This window comes from Glycine soja, chromosome 10 (assembly GCF_004193775.1).
Source record: "Glycine soja cultivar W05 chromosome 10, ASM419377v2, whole genome shotgun sequence".
NCBI lineage: Eukaryota > Viridiplantae > Streptophyta > Magnoliopsida > Fabales > Fabaceae > Glycine > Glycine soja.
Genome location: NC_041011.1, coordinates 36,927,776 through 36,949,702, shown reverse-complemented (window position 1 = coordinate 36,949,702; position 21,927 = coordinate 36,927,776). Strand labels below are relative to the sequence as shown.

At 38.0% G+C, this 21,927-nt stretch overlaps 1 protein-coding gene across 1 annotated transcript; it reads left to right on the top strand.

Annotated features, from left to right (window-relative positions):
• Positions 1–3,910: 3,910 nt before the first annotated feature.
• LOC114371717 lies at positions 3,911–5,523 on the top strand. The gene is made up of 7 exons (XM_028329073.1): positions 3,911–3,953; positions 4,030–4,120; positions 4,220–4,296; positions 4,590–4,677; positions 4,749–4,869; positions 4,942–5,139; positions 5,359–5,523. The coding sequence occupies exons 1-7, from the start codon at positions 3,911–3,913 to the stop codon at positions 5,521–5,523; spliced, it is 783 nt and encodes a 260-aa protein (XP_028184874.1).
• The last annotated feature ends 16,404 nt before the right edge of the window (positions 5,524–21,927 follow it).

The window sequence follows — 21,927 nt, the reverse complement described above, 5'->3', positions numbered from 1 at the left end:
CGGAATTAGGATGAAACACTTACCTGTGCGAGATTGATACACTTAGAGTGGATTTCTTCTATTTTTGTCGAACCCAGTGTTTCCTCTAAATGGTCATTTAGAAACGAAATACTAACATCCAAAATCTCATTTATGGCTATGGGGGATTTCATCAGCAGACTCTCCTTCCCTGTAGACGCATTGTTTGTCACTCGAAAAAGGCATATGCTGCTCTAATCGGTTGGAATATTTGTCTCTTTGCTAAAGCATGTTTGCATTTTTAGTGGAGAAAACACCGAGACTTTTTCAAGTCTCACAAGTTATCCAGAACTACGTAGGTCTGAGTTCCTCATTAGAGGATACGTAGGAGCAAGAGCCTCGCTTTTGTCGACCACACCGCCTTTTGTTGCCATGACCCAAGAGCTGGTAGCCCGCGGAGATACCTTACGGTTATCCGCACCCTTTGGTCATCCAGAGGCGGCGGGCCCGATGACACGCAGAGACAAAATTTGGTCATTCTGCACCCTTGTGTCATCCAGAGGCGGCGGGCCCAATGTCACGCGGAGATACCTTACGGTTATCCGCACCCTTTTGTCATCCAGAGGCGGCGGGCCCGATGACACGCAGAGACAAAATTTGGTCATTCTGCACCCTTGTGTCATCCAGAGGCGGCGGGCCCGATGACACGCGGAGATACCTTACGGTTATCCACACCCTTTTGTCATCCAGAGGCGGCGGGCCCGATGACACACAGAGACAAAATTTGGTCATTCTGCACCCTTGTGTCATCCAGAGGCGGCGGGCCCGATGACACGCGGAGATACCTTACGGTTATCCGCACCCTTTTGTCATCCAGAGGCGGCGGGCCCGATGACACACAGAGACAAAATTTGGTCATTCTGCACCCTTGTGTCATCCAGAGGCGGCGGGCCCGATGACACGCGGAGATACCTTACGGTTATCCACACCCTTTTGTCATCCAGAGGCGGCGGGCCCGATGACACGCAGAGACAAAATTTGGTCATTCTGCACCCTTGTGTCATCCAGAGGCGGCGGGCCCGATGACACGCGGAGATACCTTACGGTTATCCACACCCTTTTGTCATCCAGAGGCGGCGGGCCCGATGACACACAGAGACAAAATTTGGTCATTCTGCACCCTTGTGTCATCCAGAGGCGGCGGGCCCGATGACACGCGGAGATACCTTACGGTTATCCACACCCTTTTGTCATCCAGAGGCGGCGGGCCCGATGACACACAGAGACAAAATTTGGTCATTCTGCACCCTTGTGTCATCCAGAGGCGGCGGGCCCGATGATACGCGGAGATACCTTACGGTTATCCGCACCCTTGTGTCATCCAGAGGCGGCGGGCCCGATGATACGCGGAAATACCCGAGTGGTTATCCGTATAAACATTCTTTTGCTATCTGTAAGACAGAACGCTTGATAGCATGCAGAGACCGACATAGTCTTCTGCACCTTTTGTTCCTCCGGGAACAACAAGTCATTTACATGCGGGAATTTTATGGTCACCCGCGACTCTCGTCAACCGAGAGGAGCGAAATTAGTGTCATACCCTAATTTTCGTCCGGGGACCTTTGCTTGATGACATGCGACCTTTCTTTGGTCCTTGTGAGGTGCTTGGCACCCATCATTAGGCAATTTGTGAAATTCCAGGACATGCCGGAAAACCAAAAAAATATTGATGCACAATCCGTAAGTTTCCGTGACACACCGGAAATCAAATGGAAGCATCGTTGCATAATTAAGTGAGGTTCCGTAACATTCCGTAAGTCAAAAAGGGGATGATTATGTAATCCGCAAGGTTCTGTAACATTACGGAAAGAAAATAAGTATCGTTACGAAATTCGTAAGTTTCCGTAACTTTACGAAAAAAGAATCACCAAAAAAAGCAGAGGGGGTGTACTTAGTAAAAATGGGGGTGCAAATAGCACCCAGGCCCACTTGGGCCCTCCAGAATATTCCTCCAGAAGGCTGTTGCTTCTGGAGAAAGCAACCTGGCTCGCCTGGGCGAGCTGAGCTCGCCTGGGCGAGCTGGGCCGCAACCACCTCCCCTATTTTGCTATAAATAGGGGAGGAAGTGAAGAAGAAAAGGGTTCAGCCCCTTAGGCATTTCTCTCTCTTTCAAATTTCCTTGGAAAAATTATTTCCGTGAAGAAGATCTAAGCCGAGGCGCTTCCGAAACGTTTCCGTAACGTTTTCCGTGAAGAAATTCGCAAAGGTTTCAACCGTTCTTCGACGTTCTTCATTCGTTCTTCATCGTTCTTCGATCTTCAACGGGTAAGTACCTCGAACCAAGCTTTTCGATTCATTCTATGCACCCATGGTGGTCCACATTGTGTTTTGTGTATTTCTATTCTTGTTTCATTTGCCTTTTTTATACCCCCTCTTGACGTGCTTAAGCCATTTTACTTAAGTCATTTCTCGCTTAACTTAAAAATAAAATAAATTTCCACCGAACGTTTGAATTGTATTAACCGTTAACTTCGGTTAAAATGAATTCCGACCGTTCGGTCGTGCCGTAACCACGTTGGAAATCAAAAAAAGAGGTAAAAAAAATAATATAATAATCAAAAAAACATCTTTTAGCAAAATAAAGCGGAAAATCAATCGGACGTTTTCTCTTTGGGATTTCTCATTCTTAATCGAATTGACTAATAACTAAAGGGAAACTAAGGCTAAAATCAACTCGCCTAGTCAAGCTCGTCCACAAAAATAGGTTTTTGAAGTTTGTCATTTCAAATTCTCATTAAGTAAAATGGATCATTTTCAAGGTCCAACGCCTTAAAATGATCACCTCTTAAGTAAAAAAGAATCACTTGATAAGAAAGAACTACGTAGGTCTGATTTCCTCATCGCAATTGAGGAATACGTAGGAGCAAAGGGAAACACCCTTGTCGACCACAAAAAGAGAAAAATATAAAAAGGGTATAAAGGATATAAGGACTTAAAAGGGAACATAAAAAATCAAGGTCATGTTTGCACATTCGATTAAAGGCTGCCGTCCCTTGGGACGGACGTGTGGGGTGCTAATACCTTCCCCGTGCGTAAATACAACTCCCGAACCTTTCACTTAAAAGTTCGTAGATTGCGTCTTTTCCGGTTTTTCCGACGTTTTCCTCAAATAAACGTTGGTGGCGACTCCGCGCGTATTCCTTTCGTGGAACACGCATCCCGCGAGTCTCGCGTCGCCCTCCCGCCGAAGGGTAGGTTGCGACACATATTTCAGGGTGATCAAATTCATGATATTTGTAAATCGGACCACCTCAAGTCTTGGAAAGCTGATTTGAAAGAGAATTGCACTTATGTTATGCATAATTTCAAAGTTGTTAAGAATGATGGTCAATTTAGAGTGTGCGAACATGAGTACAAGTTATTTTTTATTGGAGTGACGGTTGTTAGAGAAGCTGATTTGCATGAACTGCCTTTTAAGGAATTTAGATTTGTTGAATTTGCAAATGTTGTTGCTGGCAATTTTGTGTCTGGGCTGTTGGTTGGTGAGTGCAGTCACAATTTGTGCTTTCATTTTGATCATAACTTCTTTGGGGTTTTTTCGATGGCCTATTTTCATTTCTGGTGGTTTAAGATATTATTGGAGTCGTTGATCAGGTGGTCTTTCGGCATGTTTCATCGAAAAATACCAAGGTTGTTTTTAAAATGAAGGATTTGAGGTTATGGTTAATCACAGTTTTTGCTATCTCCTGTGTATATTTGGTTATTTAGAGTTTATATTGTCGAGAATTTTATTTTTCATTTTGCATGGTACTTATGTCTATCTTATCCTTATGAGGTGATGGATGTAATGTTGTTTCTTTGCTGTAGTGGTGAAATTTTGTCTTGCACACTTTGGGAGAATTACTGTACTCAGTTCCTATCCTATTTGAATGAACGCGGGGATGATGGGCCGATGGTTATTATATTGACACATGCCAGGATAAAAGATGCACAGGGTAAGTATGATATTTTATTTGCCGATTTAGATATTCAATAGCTGAGTTTTGTTGTTGCTGTTGTTGGCATTTACAGGAAGTTATCCAGCTTCAGTGAGCAATTCCTTCAAGGCGTCAAAACTATTAATTAATGATCGTATATTGGAAATTCAGGAATTTAAAGAGAAGTATTTTGTTTATCATCTTTTCTCTGTGGTTGTTAAATTCGTGTGACAATCGTCTTGACTGTTTTCTGTTGCTTTATTCTATTTATTCGATTGGCTTAGGCTTTTAGATTTAGGTGTTGAGGTGAGTCGAGTTTTGCTACCTGGCGATCAAGCAAGCTCACAAGTTTCAGGGGGAAGTTAGCTATCACCAAAGGATTCGTTTCTTTCAAAGGCTGAAGCCAAAACTATTTTAGAAATCAATGTCATTTCTGAGGTGGATCTGTTATCTGTGTTTATTTTATATTCATTGCAGTTGGAAGTCGAATTTGGCTAGATTTGTTCGCATTCATATATTATAGCTAATGTGTCTAACAATGGCATTTTATTGTTGGCAATTTGATTGTTATGGTTTTTTAAAAGGACATTGTTTGTGTTACGGTGGGGACTATTAGCAAAATAGTCATGGATAACCATTCATGGTGTTATCCAGCCTGTGCTCAATGTCATAAGAAAACTGACATCCAAACAGGACCATTCACATGTGGATGTGGCAAGGATAATGATCATCCTGTTCTGAGGTAATTGGAGTTTTAGTCCATTAACATGTTTTATTCAGTATTTTGTTTTTGACTGGCATCTAAATTGGTAGGTATAGAGTTGAAGTCATGGTTACCCAAAACAATGAGAGTAGTAAATTTTTGCTCTGGGACCGTGAATGTGCTGAATTGATTGGTGAAACAGCTGATGATGTGAATAGGGTCAAGATTGAAGTATGTTCATGCTTTATCATATGCTGCTTCTCATTTTGTATTATATTTCGTTCTTCGAGTTGTAACTGGCAGCTGGTGAATTTGTGTTGTTTTTGGCAAGATGGTGATCTTGATTTGAATGCTTCCCCTCAAGCACTTGACAAATTGTTGGGTCATGTGCTTGCTTTTAAGGTCAGGATTCAATCAAAATTCAAAAATGCAGTTGTACTTAGATACTCAAAAGACCTGGATTTGATCAATGTTGTTCTCGAGATGCTGCCTGATAGTGAGGTGTTCTTTTCTAATATCTATTTTAGTCGTTGTTGTCATGATGATATGATTCATGAGTTTGACTATCATCAACTTATATATGGTGAAAGCATGTTCCAAAATAGATCCTTCCAATATTGATTGCAATGATGCTACACAAGCTGAATGTGTGAGTTAATGTTGTTGTCATGAACATTGATATCTTATATTTTTTTATTTACCAATTTATGCTTTATGCAGCAATCTCTGTCTGTCACAGCTGACCATGATCCGGTTGCAGGATTGCCTTTAACACCCAAAAAGCGGATGTCATCTGATGAAGCCGATGATGAGTTAGGGAGCTCTCAAATTTCGCCAGCCCAACTATCGTCTAACAAATTAACAAGACATTCTCATAAGAGCTAACTTAGCTAATTACAGATTCTTATTGTTGTGTTTTCACACTGCTATTAAAATATTGGCATATTGAACAGACAATTGTGTAGTTTTTGTTATCACTGCATTTGCACATTTGAAAATTGGTTTTTTTGGATTCATGCTTTTAGACGTTCTAAATTGAGATCTGTCCATATTGTGTTCCTGCTGTAGTATTGCAAGTTTTCTTATATTAAATATGGCATTGAAAACAATTGATTTTCCCAGTTTTTATGTGGATGTATCATAAGACTAGCAAAACATGTTATTGCAACTGACATAATTTCTGGGACAAATATCGGAGATCATGTTTATATCCAGAAAAATACATTAAAATGTTAGAAATGATGATCAGGAAATATTGATCACTAGCACAACTAAATCAGCATTCATATCTGATTAATTTTCTAACAGCAGAATATACACTCCAAGACAAAAGTATCAGCTTTGGAGTCTTGAGAAACATGATCTTGGATCATCAATGATATGTAATTAAGTGTTTCTTTATTATCAATCATCGTTTAGCATGATTTGTTAATTTAGATAGCATTTTTTGCTTGATTTTGCTTTCGCAAATGCAGAATCGGATATTAGATAAATTTACTTCATCTTTCATCATATGTCTCAATATTATGTACAATTAATAAAACAAGTAAAAAAACAATTTCTCTTTAGCTTGACATCCTAATTCTGCCATGCATAACATTTTCGATATCATATTTCTTATCGATGGCGCCAAAGCATAGATATAATAATGGTTATAAATGCAAGTCTAATCAATTTAGTGCATTTAATTAGCTGTCAGCATTCATAATTTTAGTGTTTTTCCTTATGCTTACTTTTGATTACTTACTTTTCAAGTTTTAATGTGGTCGTCAAAACCATGACTATAATCATGGCTATACATACATGTCTAATCATTTTTATCAGTATTCTTCATATAAAGAAGCATGTTTTGCTATGGGATTTTTACAAGATGATAAAGAATTTATTGAGGCAATCAAACAAGCAAAAGACTGGGGTTCAGCACATTATATAAGAAAGCTATTTGTGTTGTTACTTTTAACTGCAACAATGAGAAAACCTGAACAAGTTTGGGACCAAACTTGGCATTGGATGGTTGATGACATTGTCTATAATTATAAAAAATCATCAACAAGTCCGGGTTTGTGCTAATTTCCCATCAGACAAATCAATATTGATACGGCACATAATTTGACTTTTTTCTCTTTTGTGTATTAGCATTGCAGCTTGATGATAGAACTCTTCAAAATTTGGTCTTGCTTGAAATTGAACAACTGATGTAAGCAAATCAAAGATCGCTAAGAGACTATCCTTCAATGCCATATCCAGAGGATGCGAATTGTCCAGCTTATCTAGACAATAGCCTTATATTAGCTGAACTGAACTACAACAATGAAGAACTTAAATCAGAGTTTGAACATCTATTTTCTCACATGACAGGTACATTAAGTACAAAGCAATTTACCCCTCTGAAAATTATTATGTGCATTTCCTTCTTAGCTTTTCTCATCTATAAATTAGTATTTTAACTTCATTCATTTATCTTTAAATCTAACACCACATATCGATGATTTCAAATGAACAAGCTTCAATTTGCAACCAGATTGTTGAAGCTGTTAATAAAGATGAAGGTGGTATGTTTTTTCTCTATGGATATGGAGGTACAGGAAAAACATACATTTGGAAAACACTTGCAAGTTCACTGAGAGCTGACAATAAAATTGTAATAATGGTGGCCTCTAGCGGCATAGTTTCTATGCTATTGCCTAGAGGTAGAACTGTACATTCTAAATTTAAAATTCCAGTTCCAGTTTTTGAAGACTCAACTTGCAATATGCATCAAGGAACTCAATTAGCTGTGCTATTAAATCAGACAAGTCTAATCATTTGGGATGAAGCACCCATGGCTCACAAATTCTGCTTTGAGGCACTTGATCACAGTCTTAGAGATATCATCAAACACAACTCAAAGGACAATACAATCTTTGGAGGTAAAGTCATGGTCTTTGGTGGAGATTTCCGGCAGATCTTGCCAGTCATTCCAAGAGGCAGCCGCAATAATTCCAAACTGTTATCTTACTTATATACATTCTAACATACATCCAAAGATGATATCATATATTACAATGTTAAATTTAACATTGTCAGGTATGCAATCTTAATCACCACATTAATAACTTCCATTTATAATTTCATTTACTTAACATTATATTATTTAGCAGTTTATCACAGCTTAACATTTGCTTTGACATTTACATGTACAAATTTTCTTTATTTCTCTACGAAATATAGAAATTTTAATTGCTGAAGTTCAATGATGAAATATATAGCGTTCATATGTTACTGCTTATATGATAATTATGCTTTAAACAATATTTTTAAAAAATCATTCATGTCAATCGTCCAAATGTAGCATATCATGCTGCATATACTGCATTCCTTCAAACCAACATCATTCTTATTTTACACAAAAAAAAACTACATTTAAAAAATGTAGTTATGCAAGATGACATAATCACCTTTAAATAATTCGTTCATACCCCCTCTGCAATACATAAAAAAAGAAATGTTAACAAGAAATTCTAGAAGTTGGCCCAATGCTCATATCTTGGCCCAAGATAAATTTAGATAGTTACGGCCCTACAATACCAACGGTCTTAGGCTTCAAATTCGAACAAAAACTCTTCATCTACTTCGTACCTCTTCAATTCACAGTTATTGATATCACATTTATTCACAACCGTGTGGCATTGGAAAGAAGCAAATATTAAATACCACACTAAAGGCCTATCATCTACTTTCTTCTGCAAATCCTTTTTCATTCCTCTGTCCAAACTTTACTTTCACGCCATACACAAAATGAGCACCACATCTTCAACCGCATCAACTGAGGTAAATCATTTCTACTCTTCTCTTCACGGAACCTACCTTTTTGTTGCGTTTATTCTCATTTTCATGGGTTTTTGGTTTGCGGTTTTTCTTTTATGTGTCTGATACACGTGGTTTGGGGGTTTTGTGCAATGCCGTTGTTTTTTTTTTCGTGTCATTTTCCTTTCTTTCCTTTTCAAGTTTGAAAACAAAACTGGACTTGAAGGTGTCCGTCCCTCCTTGGTCGTTTCTTTTCTAACTTTTATGTGCATCGCTTGGTCGTTTCTTTTCTAACTTTTATGTGCATCGCTTGGTCGTTTCTTTTCTAACTTTTATGTGCATGGCTATCATTTTCATTTTTTTTTCCACTTTCGTTTTGTTCTATTGCTGTTGTTGTTCTGTTTTTCCGTTTAATGTCTTTGCCTTTGATTTGGTTTCGATTTGTATGTACATTAGTCCTTTCCGCTGTTTTTCTTTTTTGGTGTTTTGTTTACAAACCTTTATATTGTGCATCCCTGTCATTTTATAATTTTCCTTTGGTTGACAAGTTTCTTTTGACATTTGGTTTTATATCCTTGTGATTACAGATGAAAAATGGCATCATGCGACGACCACTGATCATGCAATTTATCGCTGCCTTCAACAATGACAAGGTCATCTTTTTTCTCAATTCTTCCATTACTATTATTGTTACATATACATGCATTTATATTTCCCACTTTTTTTTCAGAATACCATACAACTTCCAGCCTTCTATCATACTCAATGGGCACCAAACTATCCTGAGTTTGTTCATCTCAGATACAATGGAGCCATTTATGAAATACAAGTCAGACAACGCAAAGACAAAGTGTATTTAGCAGATGGACTCCAAAACTTCCGGAAAGATTTGAAAATCTATGAGTCAACCAGCATCAACTTTTTTGCATGTGACCATCACTCTGTTTTTGACATACATTTCATACCACCACTGGAGCGGCAAACTTGCGGCAGGCAGAGGCATTCATCCAGGAAGCACATATGGACTCTTCAACTTACTCAGGAAATGCTGGATCATCTTGAACCCCTGGTAAGCTGACTTTCATATCTTAATCTCTTTAAACACATTTTTACCATTTTAACAATTTAACTTTTTCCAAATTACAGAAACTCCCCCATTGTACAAAAGTTCCTTTTAGAGCTTGCGGCAACCACATGACAGTCTTAAGGCGGCATGGCCCCCCACTGCAATGGAAAGTTGAAACGCTGAATCCTGCTATTGGTGGAAAAGGTGTTGTCCAACCATGGTATGATTTTCTTGAAGAAATGGATTTTGATGATGGAGATGAAATCTCTATTTATTATAGGTATTATGAAAAAATTTGGGATATCATAATCAGGAGGCAGGAAGATTGGGAAGATGATGACAGTGACTAGGCTGTCTTTATCATTTTGCTGTTAATATGTTGCTGGTGCAACAAACAATTTTTTTATTTTGCTATCTTGCTGGTGCAACAAACAATATTTTTAAATTTAATATGAATGTTGCTTCTTTTATCTTTTTATAATGTCTTATTTATTATTCTTCCATCGAAAATCATTTAGACAAAAGACCCGTGCATGCGCACGGCTTACCGACTAGTTTAACTTAAAAGACATTAAGAGATAACCATATAACAATACATAATTAATCATTTACTTGTATTTGATGTTGAACTAACTAACTTATGACTAACTTAATTTGAACTGAATAAAAAACGTTATTAACCTTGAAAAAAATCAAAGTCATTGTTAACTCTTTATTAATAGTAGCGAAACTAATTTTTTATGTATACAATAATAATTTTCTTTAATAAAATTGAAGACCGAATTAACTTTGTATCTGTATGATCGAGACTAACCAATTATTATTATTAAAGTTATCTTTGGGTCAGGCTACAATATTTATTGTTTGAGAGAAATGAGCAAAGTATTTGTATCATTATGTTCCTTCACTTCTTTTTTGGAACCTTGTATGTACAAAAAGGCGTATAAATAATGGTGATTATAACCACCACTTTTTACGCAATTGGCAGTTTTCTAAAATGCCTTCTGTCACAATCTTTAAAATTCCAAGACTTGTACGAAAAATGCTGAGAAGGTAAATTTTCTTCATAACATGTATATTAGGAAGGAGAAAAGGGATTCATTTTCCCATTCATTCTTTGAGCCTTAATGTTTGTACAAATGAACTTGGTTATCACCTAACTATACAAAGGCTATAATTTTAAATAAACCGTAACAAGCTAAAAACATTTCAATACTATAAAGATATACAAAAAAAAAAATAGTGAAAGTTCAAGTAGCACAATCATATTATGTCTCGAGTGACCAGTTTCCCAGTTGTCACAAGGCAAAGGATGAGTTGATGGTATTATCTGGTAATGCATTTCTTCCCGAACAGTGCAAGGCCATCAGCAAACCAACTGTATGTAGTTTTCCCAGCTCCTTTAAGTTGTCGTTCCCACCTTTTAAGAAACACCCAACCATAAGAAATCGTAGAAATATATTATATTAGCTTCACTATGAAGTTCATCCATAGCAGCGTATGAGACTTGTTTGGATAAACTTCTCCACTAACACTTACAGGAAGAGAAATTAAGAAGGAAAAAAGTAATAAGCTTCTTCATTAGCTAATGCACAAGCTAAAAAAATCAGTTTTTGGATACGTTAATATGAGAAATCTTCTACAAATTAATTTGTGCATTGGCTGTTTCATGTTGTCTGGATTGAAGTCAAGGCTCCACTGCAAGAGCCTAAGGAGGCCAGGTTGGAGGTTCCAACACCCCACAGTCCAAACGCTTCTAAGATTGAAGGTAAAGGAAAACTCAAATTGGCTGGAGTGTCATTAGATTCTTATTGTCTATGCTTTTTGAGAGTGAATCTATTGTCCCGTGGAGGCTTAAAACCAGGTAGAGACATTGTATAACTTTGACTAAAACTATGAATTTTTTGGTAGATCATATTTACCGTGAGGGAAATACCTGTGCAGATTTGTTAGCCTCTCAAGGGGTAAATTGATGGAGGTGCAACCAAGTCTGTCTAATGATCTTTTACAGGAAATTGGAGGTCTTATGACAAGGTCCAAGACTAAAAGGATGGAACAAACATTGCAAGGCCTAATTCTAAAGATCAAAGAAAAAGAAAACCAATGGGAATTAAGGGCTGCACCTAATTGGGTCATTCTCCTACAAATTGATGAAGATGCTTTAAAGTCAACTTGAAGAATAGGATTTATTTCATTTTTAATTGTATTTTGGATCTATTTTCAGACTTGGGCTGCCACGACCTTTTATTGTTATTTTAAAGTTTTTTAATTATTAGATTAGTTATTGGGTCTTGCACATATAGACTCTTTAAACACTTAATTTAAAGATTAATGAAATTTGAGAGTTTTTATACTGTGAGAGCCTTTTATTTGTTCTTGGGTTAAGAACTGATAGTGTTGGTTTCGACTGATAGGTCACAGTTAGGGTGACGCTGCTTTTGATAACTTTTGGTTCTACCGATAATCACATTTAGGGACAATTTTATTTTCATTTTATTCGAGGCAGTGTTCTCTTATCATAAATATTCAAGGTTGTTTTGGTGGGACTCCCCTCCTAGTTTCATTGGAGCAGGGAATTCAATAGAAAAAGTTCAATAGAAACAAAATTTGTCTTCCTAACTGTAGAGTCTCTTAAGCTCTGTAGAGTCTCTTAAGCTCTACTCCATGGGTTTGGTTCATGTCCCCCATGTGTTTTGTATTGGGCTCTTCATTGATCTTTTATATATTTCCAGCTTTCAGTTCAGGTTTCCTAGTGGCAGTGGTGCTGACCTAGTTAGGATCATTGTCACTTTGGAGCCTTGCTTGCTTGTTTTTTATTTTAAAAAATTATGGATTGACTAATTTTAACTTATGGAGAAGTTTATTTCATTTTTTCTTCTTATTTTCTTCTCTCATAAGTGTTGATGGAGAAGTTAATCCAAACAAATCAATTTAAGTTACAGCAAAAATGTTCACTTGCAATGCATCCCTGAAGAATTTTTTAGGGTAGATATAGGTAAGGTAATCCTGCCTAGGTTAGCTTTGCTATTCTTAGCCGGTCCCAAGCCCGGATAAAAGGAGAGGGTTGTGTTAGGCTTTCGACAGCCAACGTAAAACTTTTTCGAATCTCTATGACATGGATCAATTACGTAATAATGTGAATGCTAGGTCGTTGCCCGGAAGCAACGCGCTGTATGGCTCGAGTACAGTGTCAAAAGAGCAAGGGCCGCTGCATCGCCGCCCGGATGTAGTGAAAAGTAAGCAAGGGTTCCCACATTTTCGTGAACGGGTGTGGGTAAAGAAGCTAGTTCATGACAGGAGGATTCGCTTTGGTACATGGAATATAGGCACACTTACTGGAAAATCTATGGAAATAGTGGATGTTATGGTGAGGAGGAAGATCAATTTTATGTGCCTACAAGAAACTAAGTGGACATGTGAAAAAGCGAAAGAATTAGACAACTCGGGATTTAAGCTGTGGTATACGGGAAAAATCAGATCAAGAAATGGGGTAGGGATTATTGTGGACAAGGAGTGGAAGAAGGATGTCGTAGATGTAAGAAGAGTAGGAGATCGTATCATAACCTTAAAATTGGTAGTGGGACAGGACACCTTTAATGTTATTAGTGGGTACGCACCTCAGGTTGGGTTAGCATAACACTTTAAGGTAAAATTTTGGGAGGATCTAGAAGGGGTACTTCAAGATATACCCCAAGGAGAGAAAGTTTTCCTAGGAGGGGATCTCAATGGACATGTAGGTAGCGTGGATAGAGGTTTTGAGGGGGTGCATGGGGGTTTTGGCCTAGGGGAGATGAATGGGGAGGGTAAATCCATCTTGGAGTTTTCGGAGGCTTTGGATCTTTCTATAGCCAATACATGGTTTAAGAAAAGAGAGGAACATCTTATCACTTACAAAAGTGGAGGGACATGTTCTCAGATAGATTTCTTCCTTATCAGGAAGTCTGATAGGAAGTATTGCTTGAACTGTAAAGTTATCCCGGGAGAGAGCTTGACTACCCAACATAGAGTTTTGGTTATGGATGTAAGAATTAGAGATAGGGCAAAGAGAAGAAGTCCTATGGTAGCACCAAGGATCAAATGGTGGCACTTGAAGGGTGAGAAACAAGGAATCTTCCAACAAAAGATATGGGAGGGATGGTGTGGACAATCACAAGGAAGTGCAAATGATATGTGGAACAAGACGTCCCAAGAGATTATTAAAGTGGCTAAAGAGACGTTGGGTGAATCTAGAGGTTTTGGACCTAGGGGTAAAGAATCGTGGTGGTGGAATGAAAGTGTTCAGAGCAAAGTTAGAGTAAAAAAGGAGTGTTTCAAGGAGTGGTCTAGGTGTAGAAATTCTGAAACTTGGGATAAGTATAAGATAGCTAGAAATGAAACCAAAAAGGCGGTGAGTGAGGCAAGAGCCCAAGCTTTTGACGGACTATACCAAGCTCTAGGAACCAGGGACGGAGAAAGATCTATATATAGGCTTGCTAAAGGTAGAGAGAGGAAGACTAGAGATTTGGATCACGTAAAGTGTGTTAAGGATGAAGAAGGCAAAGTCTTAGTGCATGAAAAAGATATCAAGGAAAGGTGGAAGGTGTATTTCCATAACTTATTTAATGATGGATATGGATATGACTCTAGCAGTCTAGACACAAGAGAAGAGGACCGGAACTATAAGTATTATCGTCGGATTCAGAAACAGGAAGTAAAGGAAGCGTTGAAAAGAATGAGTAACGGTAAGGCGGTGGGGCCAGACAACATACCTATTGAAGTGTGGAAAACTCTTGGAGATAGAGGTCTTGAGTGGCTCACCAAACTCTTTAATGAAATTATGAGGTCAAAACGCATGCCGGAGGAATGGAGGAGAAGCACGTTAGTGCCAATCTATAAGAACAAGGGGGATATACAAAATTGTGCAAATTATAGGGGAATCAAGCTCATGAGTCATACCATGAAATTATGGGAAAGAGTGATCGAACGGAGATTAAGAAAGGAGACTCAAGTTACTGAGAATCAATTTGGTTTCATGCCGGGAAGGTCGACCATGGAAGCGATTTATTTATTACGGCGAGTGATGGAGCAATATCGCATGGACCAACAAGACTTGCACTTGATTTTTATTGACTTGGAGAAAGCGTATGATAGAGTGCCTAGAGAGATTTTGTGGAAAGCTCTAGAGAAGAAATGGGTTAGGGTTGCATATATTCGAGCTATCCAAGATATGTATGATAGGGTTTCGACTAGTGTTAGGACACAGGGTGGAGAGTCAGACGATTTTCCCATCACAATTGGTTTGCATCAAGGGTCAACCCTTAGCCCCTACCTTTTTACCTTAATTCTGGATGTCCTCACGGAACAAATCCAAGAGATAGCGCCGAGATGCATGCTTTTTGCAGATGACATAGTCCTCCTTGGAGAGTCGAGGGAGGAGTTGAATGAGAGGTTGGAAACTTGGAGACGAGCTCTAGAAACACATGGCTTTCGCCTAAGCAGAAGCAAATCGAAGTATATGGAATGTAAGTTCAACAAAAGTAGGAGGGTATCTAACTCAGAGGTGAAAATAGGAGACCATATTATCCCTCAAGTCACACGATTTAAATATCTTGGGTCTGTAATACAGGATGATGGAGAAATTGAAGGGGATGTGAATCATCGCATTCAAGCAGGATGGATGAAATGGAGAAAAGCATCGGGGGTGTTATGTGATGCAAAGGTACCGATCAAGCTAAAGGGAAAGTTTTATCGGACTGCGGTAAGACCGGCGATTTTGTACGGAACAGAATGTTGGGCGGTCAAGAGCCAACATGAGACTAAAGTAGGTGTAGCGGAGATGAGGATGTTGCGGTGGATGTGTGGTAAGACTCGACAGGATAAAATTAGAAACGGAGCTATTAGAGAGAGGGTTGGAGTAGCGCCTATTGTAGAGAAGATGGTGGAAAATAGACTTAGGTGGTTTGGGCATGTAGAGAGAAGACCGGTAGACTCTGTAGTGAGGAGAGTAGACCAGATGGAGAGAAGGCAAACAATTCGAGGCAGAGGAAGACCCAAAAAGACTATAAGAGAGGTTATCAAGAAGGATCTCGAACTTAATGATTTGGATAGAAGTATGGTACTTGATAGAACATTATGGCGAAAGTTGATCCATGTAGCCGACCCCACCTAGTGGGATAAGGCGTTGTTGTTGTTGTATATAGGTAAGGTACAATTGTTAGTTTGTTACAGTATATAGCAAACAGGTAATGACTTTACCAGACATAAAATAAACACACAAGCCTAATGACTTTACTAGAACAAATATGCCTAGAATATAGAGGACAAACATTTTGTTGGTAAATTATAGTATATACAACAAGTAATTCATGATTCACAATAAGGAGATTCCCAGTCAAGTTTTAACATACGAAACTCGAGGCTTGTCTAGTATCTTTCCTTTTTGTGAGGGTACCAGTAATCCACTAACAGATCAAAATTCATACTCCTAATTATCATGGATAATATCATTACCTCCTATGATTACACTTTAGGCATGTGTCTTTTATTAGGGATCTGATTTCTAATTAGAATGTATGGCCTGCGAGGAAATCTCTCAGCCAATTGATTACTTCTATGAAATACTCCAGCAATGTCTCTAATCACCAAACTTGGGTAAGTAAAATATATCAACAAATAAGAGAAAGATAAGGTTTGTATAGTTCGCAACACCAAAATATTCGTACATTATACCAGCTTCCAAGCTTTAATTTGGTATTGTGAAAGATGGATTTTTTCCATACAGGTTTTTGCTTGGGCTTCAAGGACAAGATCATCATGTATGTGCCACCTTCCTATGTGAAATTGACAAACCAGTGTTTGGCAAGCTCGAGGTTTCAGAAGTGTTTATCTTCAATTCCCCATACTAATTTTGTTTCACAGTAGCATCAGAACTGGGTTTATGAAGGCTACTTTCAAAGGATAATTTTCTAATTTTATTGATAAAAGAGCTTGTGCTCTTAAATAGAATACAAGGTAATCTAAAAAAGAAAACTCCTAAACTAATGTTCATCATTGTACCCATTGTCAATCCCTATAATTAAGGGTCAATGATTCCCGATCATAAATACAAAATATGCAACTAACCAAATCTCCTAATTATGGGATTTAAATCCTATCTATAAAAGGAAATAAAATATGGGATTCTGACACTCCCCTCAAGTTGGTGAGTGGATGTTATCCATTCCCAAGTTGCTAACAATAGATTGAAATGTAGAGCCACTTAATCCTTTTGTTAGAATATCTGCTAGTTGATTTCCCATAGATACAAATGGTGTACAAATTGTCCCATTATCCAACTTTTCCTTTATGAAGTGTTTGTCTACTTCAACATGCTTGGTCCTATCATGTTGCATTGGATTATGTGCAATCATTATTGCTGACTTGTTATCACAATATCGCTTCATATGTCCATTCCACTCAATCTTTGGGTCATCTAGAATTATTTTCAGCCATAGGAGTTCACAAATTCCTAAGGCCATAGCCCGGAATTTTTCTTTTGCACTTGACCTTGCAACAACATTTTGTTTTTTGCTCCTCCAAGTTACTAAGTTTCCTCTAAGAAAAGTACAATATTCGGAGGTGGATCTTTTGTCATCTATAGATCTAGCATAGTCAGCATTTGTATAGGCCTCCAAAGTCATTTCTCCTTTTTTTCTTTAAATAAAATGCCCTTTCCAGGAGAACCTTTCAAGTACTACAGAATGAAGTAAACAACTCTAAGATGATTTTCTTTGGGATTATGCATGAATTGACTAACCACTCCCATTGCATAAGCTATGTCTGGCCTGATATGAGACAATAGATTAATTTTCCAACCAATTTTTGATAGGATTCTCTGTCCACTATTGCATCTTCAACATATTCACTCAATTTGTGATTCTGCATAATAGGAGTTTCTACTGGTTTGCATCCCAATTTATTAGTTTCAGATAATAAATCCAACACATATTTCTGTTGGGAGATGAAAATACCTTGACGAGAATGTGCCACTTCAAGGCTAAGAAAGTATTTTAATTTGCCTATCTCTTTAATCTCAAACTCTCTATTCAAACACCATTTTAGGATGTCTATTTCTGTTTGGTCATTCCCTGTTACAACTATATCATCCACATAGACAATTAGTAGAGTAACTCGCCCTGAAGTTGAATACTTAATGAACAAAGTGTGATCTCCTTGACTTTGTTTCCTCATTGCCTTCACCACCGTAGCAAACCTGCCAAACCAGGCCCTAGAGGACTGTTTCAATCCATAGAAAGCCTTCCTTAGCTTACAAACCTTTCCTTTCTCAAAGTTAAACCTAGGTGGGACCTCTATGTAAATTTCTTCTTCAAGGTTGCCATGTAGGAAAGCATTTTTGACATCAAATTGCTGCAAACTCCATCCGTAGTTAGCTGCTAGAGATAACAATATTTTTATAGTGTTCATTTTTGCAATAGGAGAACAAGTTTCAAGGTAGTCAATCCCATATGTTTGAGTATACCCCTTAGCTACTAATCTTGCTTTATACCTTTTCTAGTGTCCCATCAACCATATATTTAATAGTGAATACCCACTTACAACCAACAAGTTTTCTCTTGTGGATTTCAACTTTCATAGCTTTTCTCAACTTTTTGCTATTCAATGCTTCATTAGCAGTTTTTGGGATAGTGAGTGTGTTTAAATGAGTAAGAAAACTTCTATGATTGCTGGACAGCTTATCATAGGACATGAAGTGAGACAATGGATGCCTTGGCCTTTGTATACATGTTTTAACTCCCTTCCTTATTGCAATTGGAAAATCCTCAGAATTAGTGGGCATATTCTGCTCCTCCAAAAACAATCCCATCAGTTTCAATTTCAAGGAGCATATTATGCTCTTTCAAGATAGTCTCATTAGTTTCAGTTTCAGGTATTAGTTTAGAATCTTTTTTTTTTTTTTGCTCAGCAAAAATAGATATTATATATATTGAGAAGTACCAAAGGTACTAAGGTTACATTGTAGATAAATTTGTGCATTTGGTTGCTGTTTTATAACAGAACCGCTTACAACAAGCTAATGATACATAGATTCTGAATCCTCTCCAGCCTATTTACTAAACACTTCCTTTAGGTTGGAGGACCATTGATTAAAATGTGTTCCAAAGTCTCTCTCCATATTTCTAATCCATGTCCAGAGTACTAGAAGTGCCTCATCAAGCAATTTACTTCCATCAAACGTGTCGTTTTGGAAAATAATTTTGTTTCTGTGCTTCCAAGTTGTCCAAGTCATAGCAATCCACCAGGATCTCCATCTTGTGAGTTGCTTTCCCCCTGTAAAATCAGCCATGTGCTGCAGGTAGTGGTGCCTAGGATTTTGAGGTAATGTTGTTGCTAATCCAACCCAAGATAAAGACTCCCACCATAAGGGTAGGATCTTTTTACAGCTAAAAAATAAATGTGCAGCCTCCTCCTCTACATCTCCACAAAATGGGCACTGAACCTCATTTATCAAAACCTGCCGCCTTCTAAGATTCATCCTAGTTGGAAGTCTGTCCCTAATTAGCCTCCAAGCAAAAACCAGTGATTTACTTGGTATTAGTTTAGAATCTGAAACTTGCACAGGTTGGATAATAGGTTTTTCCCTTTGTGTGTAAACTTGTAGGGATGACAGCACTTGATTTTTTTGTTCCGGTTGTCTTTGGACTCAAAGCAAGGGCAGGGGGAGTGTGTATAGAACTGGAAGAAATGTGTATAGGACTTGACTCAAGTATTTGGATTCGCTTGGGGAGATGAATGAAATATTCTTGAACAAATCACTGTTATCTTCCATGCATGAGTTCTCCCTCTAAATATGAGGTTGGGAAAAGAAACATCCAGTTTCAACAAAAAGTGACATCAATAGACACAAAGACCTTTTTTTCTGGCATGATGATAACACTTGTATCCCTTTTGGGTAGAGGAGTAACCAACATATATGAATTTGATAGCTCAAGGGTCAAGTTTTCCTCAACGAGGAGAATGGATGTTGACAAAGGACACACACCCAAAGATTCTAGAAACAAGGTTATTTGAAGTTTTAAAGTGTGGGTAAAACTTGGAGAATAGTTGAATGGAACTGCTGTTTTGAAAAGTCTGAGAGGGTAAACGATTAACCAAGTAGGTAGCAGTAAGGACAGCCTCCCTCGAATATTGTTTTGGAACATTTGTGTGGAATAAAGATGCTCGAGTAACAACTAGAAAATGCTCAATTTTCCGTTCTACCACCTCATTTTGTTATGGGTGTGGACACATGATAATTCATGAATAATTCCATGTTCATTGAAGAAGGAAGACAATGCTTGGTTAAAATAATCTTTGGCACTATTAGAACAAAATCCTTTGATGGTTGTCCCAAACAGATTTCTTATCATCTAAAAAAAATTGGAATATCTAACCGCTTTTCTGTTTCAAGAGTTACACCCAAGATACCCGAGTGCAATCATTAATAAAAATGACAAACCAGCGGGCCCCATATATATTTGGAATGATGGATGTACCTAAAGCATCACTATACCAAGGAAAAAGGAACTGACATTCTTTTATTACTGATAGGAATGCTAACATGTTTGTGTTTTGAAAATTCCCAATCATCACAATGAAACACTCCTATGTCTAATCCTTGAAATAAGCTAGGAAACATAATTTTTAGAGTACTAAATATGAAGGGTGACCTAAACGATAGTGACACAACCAGATGTCTTTATTGTGGGAAGGTAGTGACTTTGACAACAAAGACAATGGAAGTTGACTCATAGTGCTACATGTCCCACAAGCTTCCTCAAAAAGGTAGAGCCTATTTTCCTCCCTAGCAACTCTAACCATCTTCCTCGTTCCCTGATCCTTAAATTTGCAAAGTGTAGGAGAGAATGTCACCAAACATTGTAAATCCATTGTAAGTTTATGAATAGAAAGCAGTTTGGAAGATAATTTTGGTGCATGTAAAGCATCTCTCAAAATTAAATCCTAACTCCCTTTCCAACAATTGTAATAAATGTGTCATCTGCAGTTGCAATTTTTTTATTGCTGAGACAAGGTCTATATGAGATAAATTCAGTAGAGGAATGGGTCATGTGATCCGTAGCTCCAGAATCAACAACCCATGTCCCTTGTGCAATAGATTGTAGAACGTTGAGAGCATAGGCTTGAGAAGTACCTGAGAATGCCAAGGAAGAACTACCTGTGTTTGTGGGTTTGACTATCTCTAGGAATTCCCTCAATTTTTAAACTTCTTCTGTATTGTAATCTTTAAGGGGTCTGGAAGGACTGCTCGCTACAGCACCTGACTGAGCTAGATGGGGTTGTGGTGGTTTTCCTCGTTGAGCACCATAGAGAATCCTTGTTCTTCCTTTTGTCGATCTTCATCTTGGGGGCTTCACCTTCAGGTTGATTGGTCTGCCATTTATCAATCTTTTTTCCCTTTTGTGAAATTAAGGCAAAACTTTTGGTGGATTGAGGCTCCATCATCACCCCTTACGTGCTTCTTCTTCTCGGAAGGCAACCATGGTTTCATTGAGTGAGGATACTCCTTTCCTAGCACTTGAATTCTTATAGGATCAAACTCACTATTTAGCCTTGTCAAGAACTTATAGATTATGTCCTTCTCCTTGTAACGTTTGAGTAAATCAGCATCTTCTATGCATTTTGCTTCAAATTGTTCATAATGGTCTAACTTCATCCAAAGATTCTGCAAAGTCTGGGCATACTCACTAACGAATCAATCTCCTTGTTTGGTAGTCGCAATCTTCATTTTAATTTCATAAATTTAAGCAGCATCACCAACCTTGGAATAATTTTTTTTACAACTCTCCCACACATCCTTGGCGGTCTTCATGAACATGCAAGCATCGCTCAACTCTGGCACCATGGAATTCCACAGCCATGACATCACTATTGCATCTGCTTCATCCCATGCACCAAAGGTAACATCTATGGATTTTAGGACATCTTTTTCAATAAGACGATTCAATTTGCCCTTCCCTTTTAGAAAGGTTTGGACAAAGTGAGACCATTTGAGGTAGTTTTTGCCATTGAGACGAAGGTTGGGTTGAATATTTTCCAGCTCAACAGTGCCGGTATTTTTGGCTTGGACGAGGTTATTGGCTACTGTAGACATTCTCAGTTTTGTTGGGTGAGATTCAAAGGTGTGGAGGGTGTTTTAGGGCAAAAAAATGGCAATATAGATCGTCAAAGGGAGGGAGGAAAATGACAATGCAGGCCGCGCAGCGAAAGAAAAAACGTGTGGCAGTGTAGGCCATAAGTTTACACAGGCTTCCACAGATTTTGGAGGGCTGATACCATGTCAAAGGATAATTTTCTAATTTTACTGATAAAAGAGCATGTGCTCTTAAATAGAATACAAGGTAATCTAAAAAAGGAAACTCCTATAATTAAGGGTCAATGATTCCTGATCATAAATACAAAAT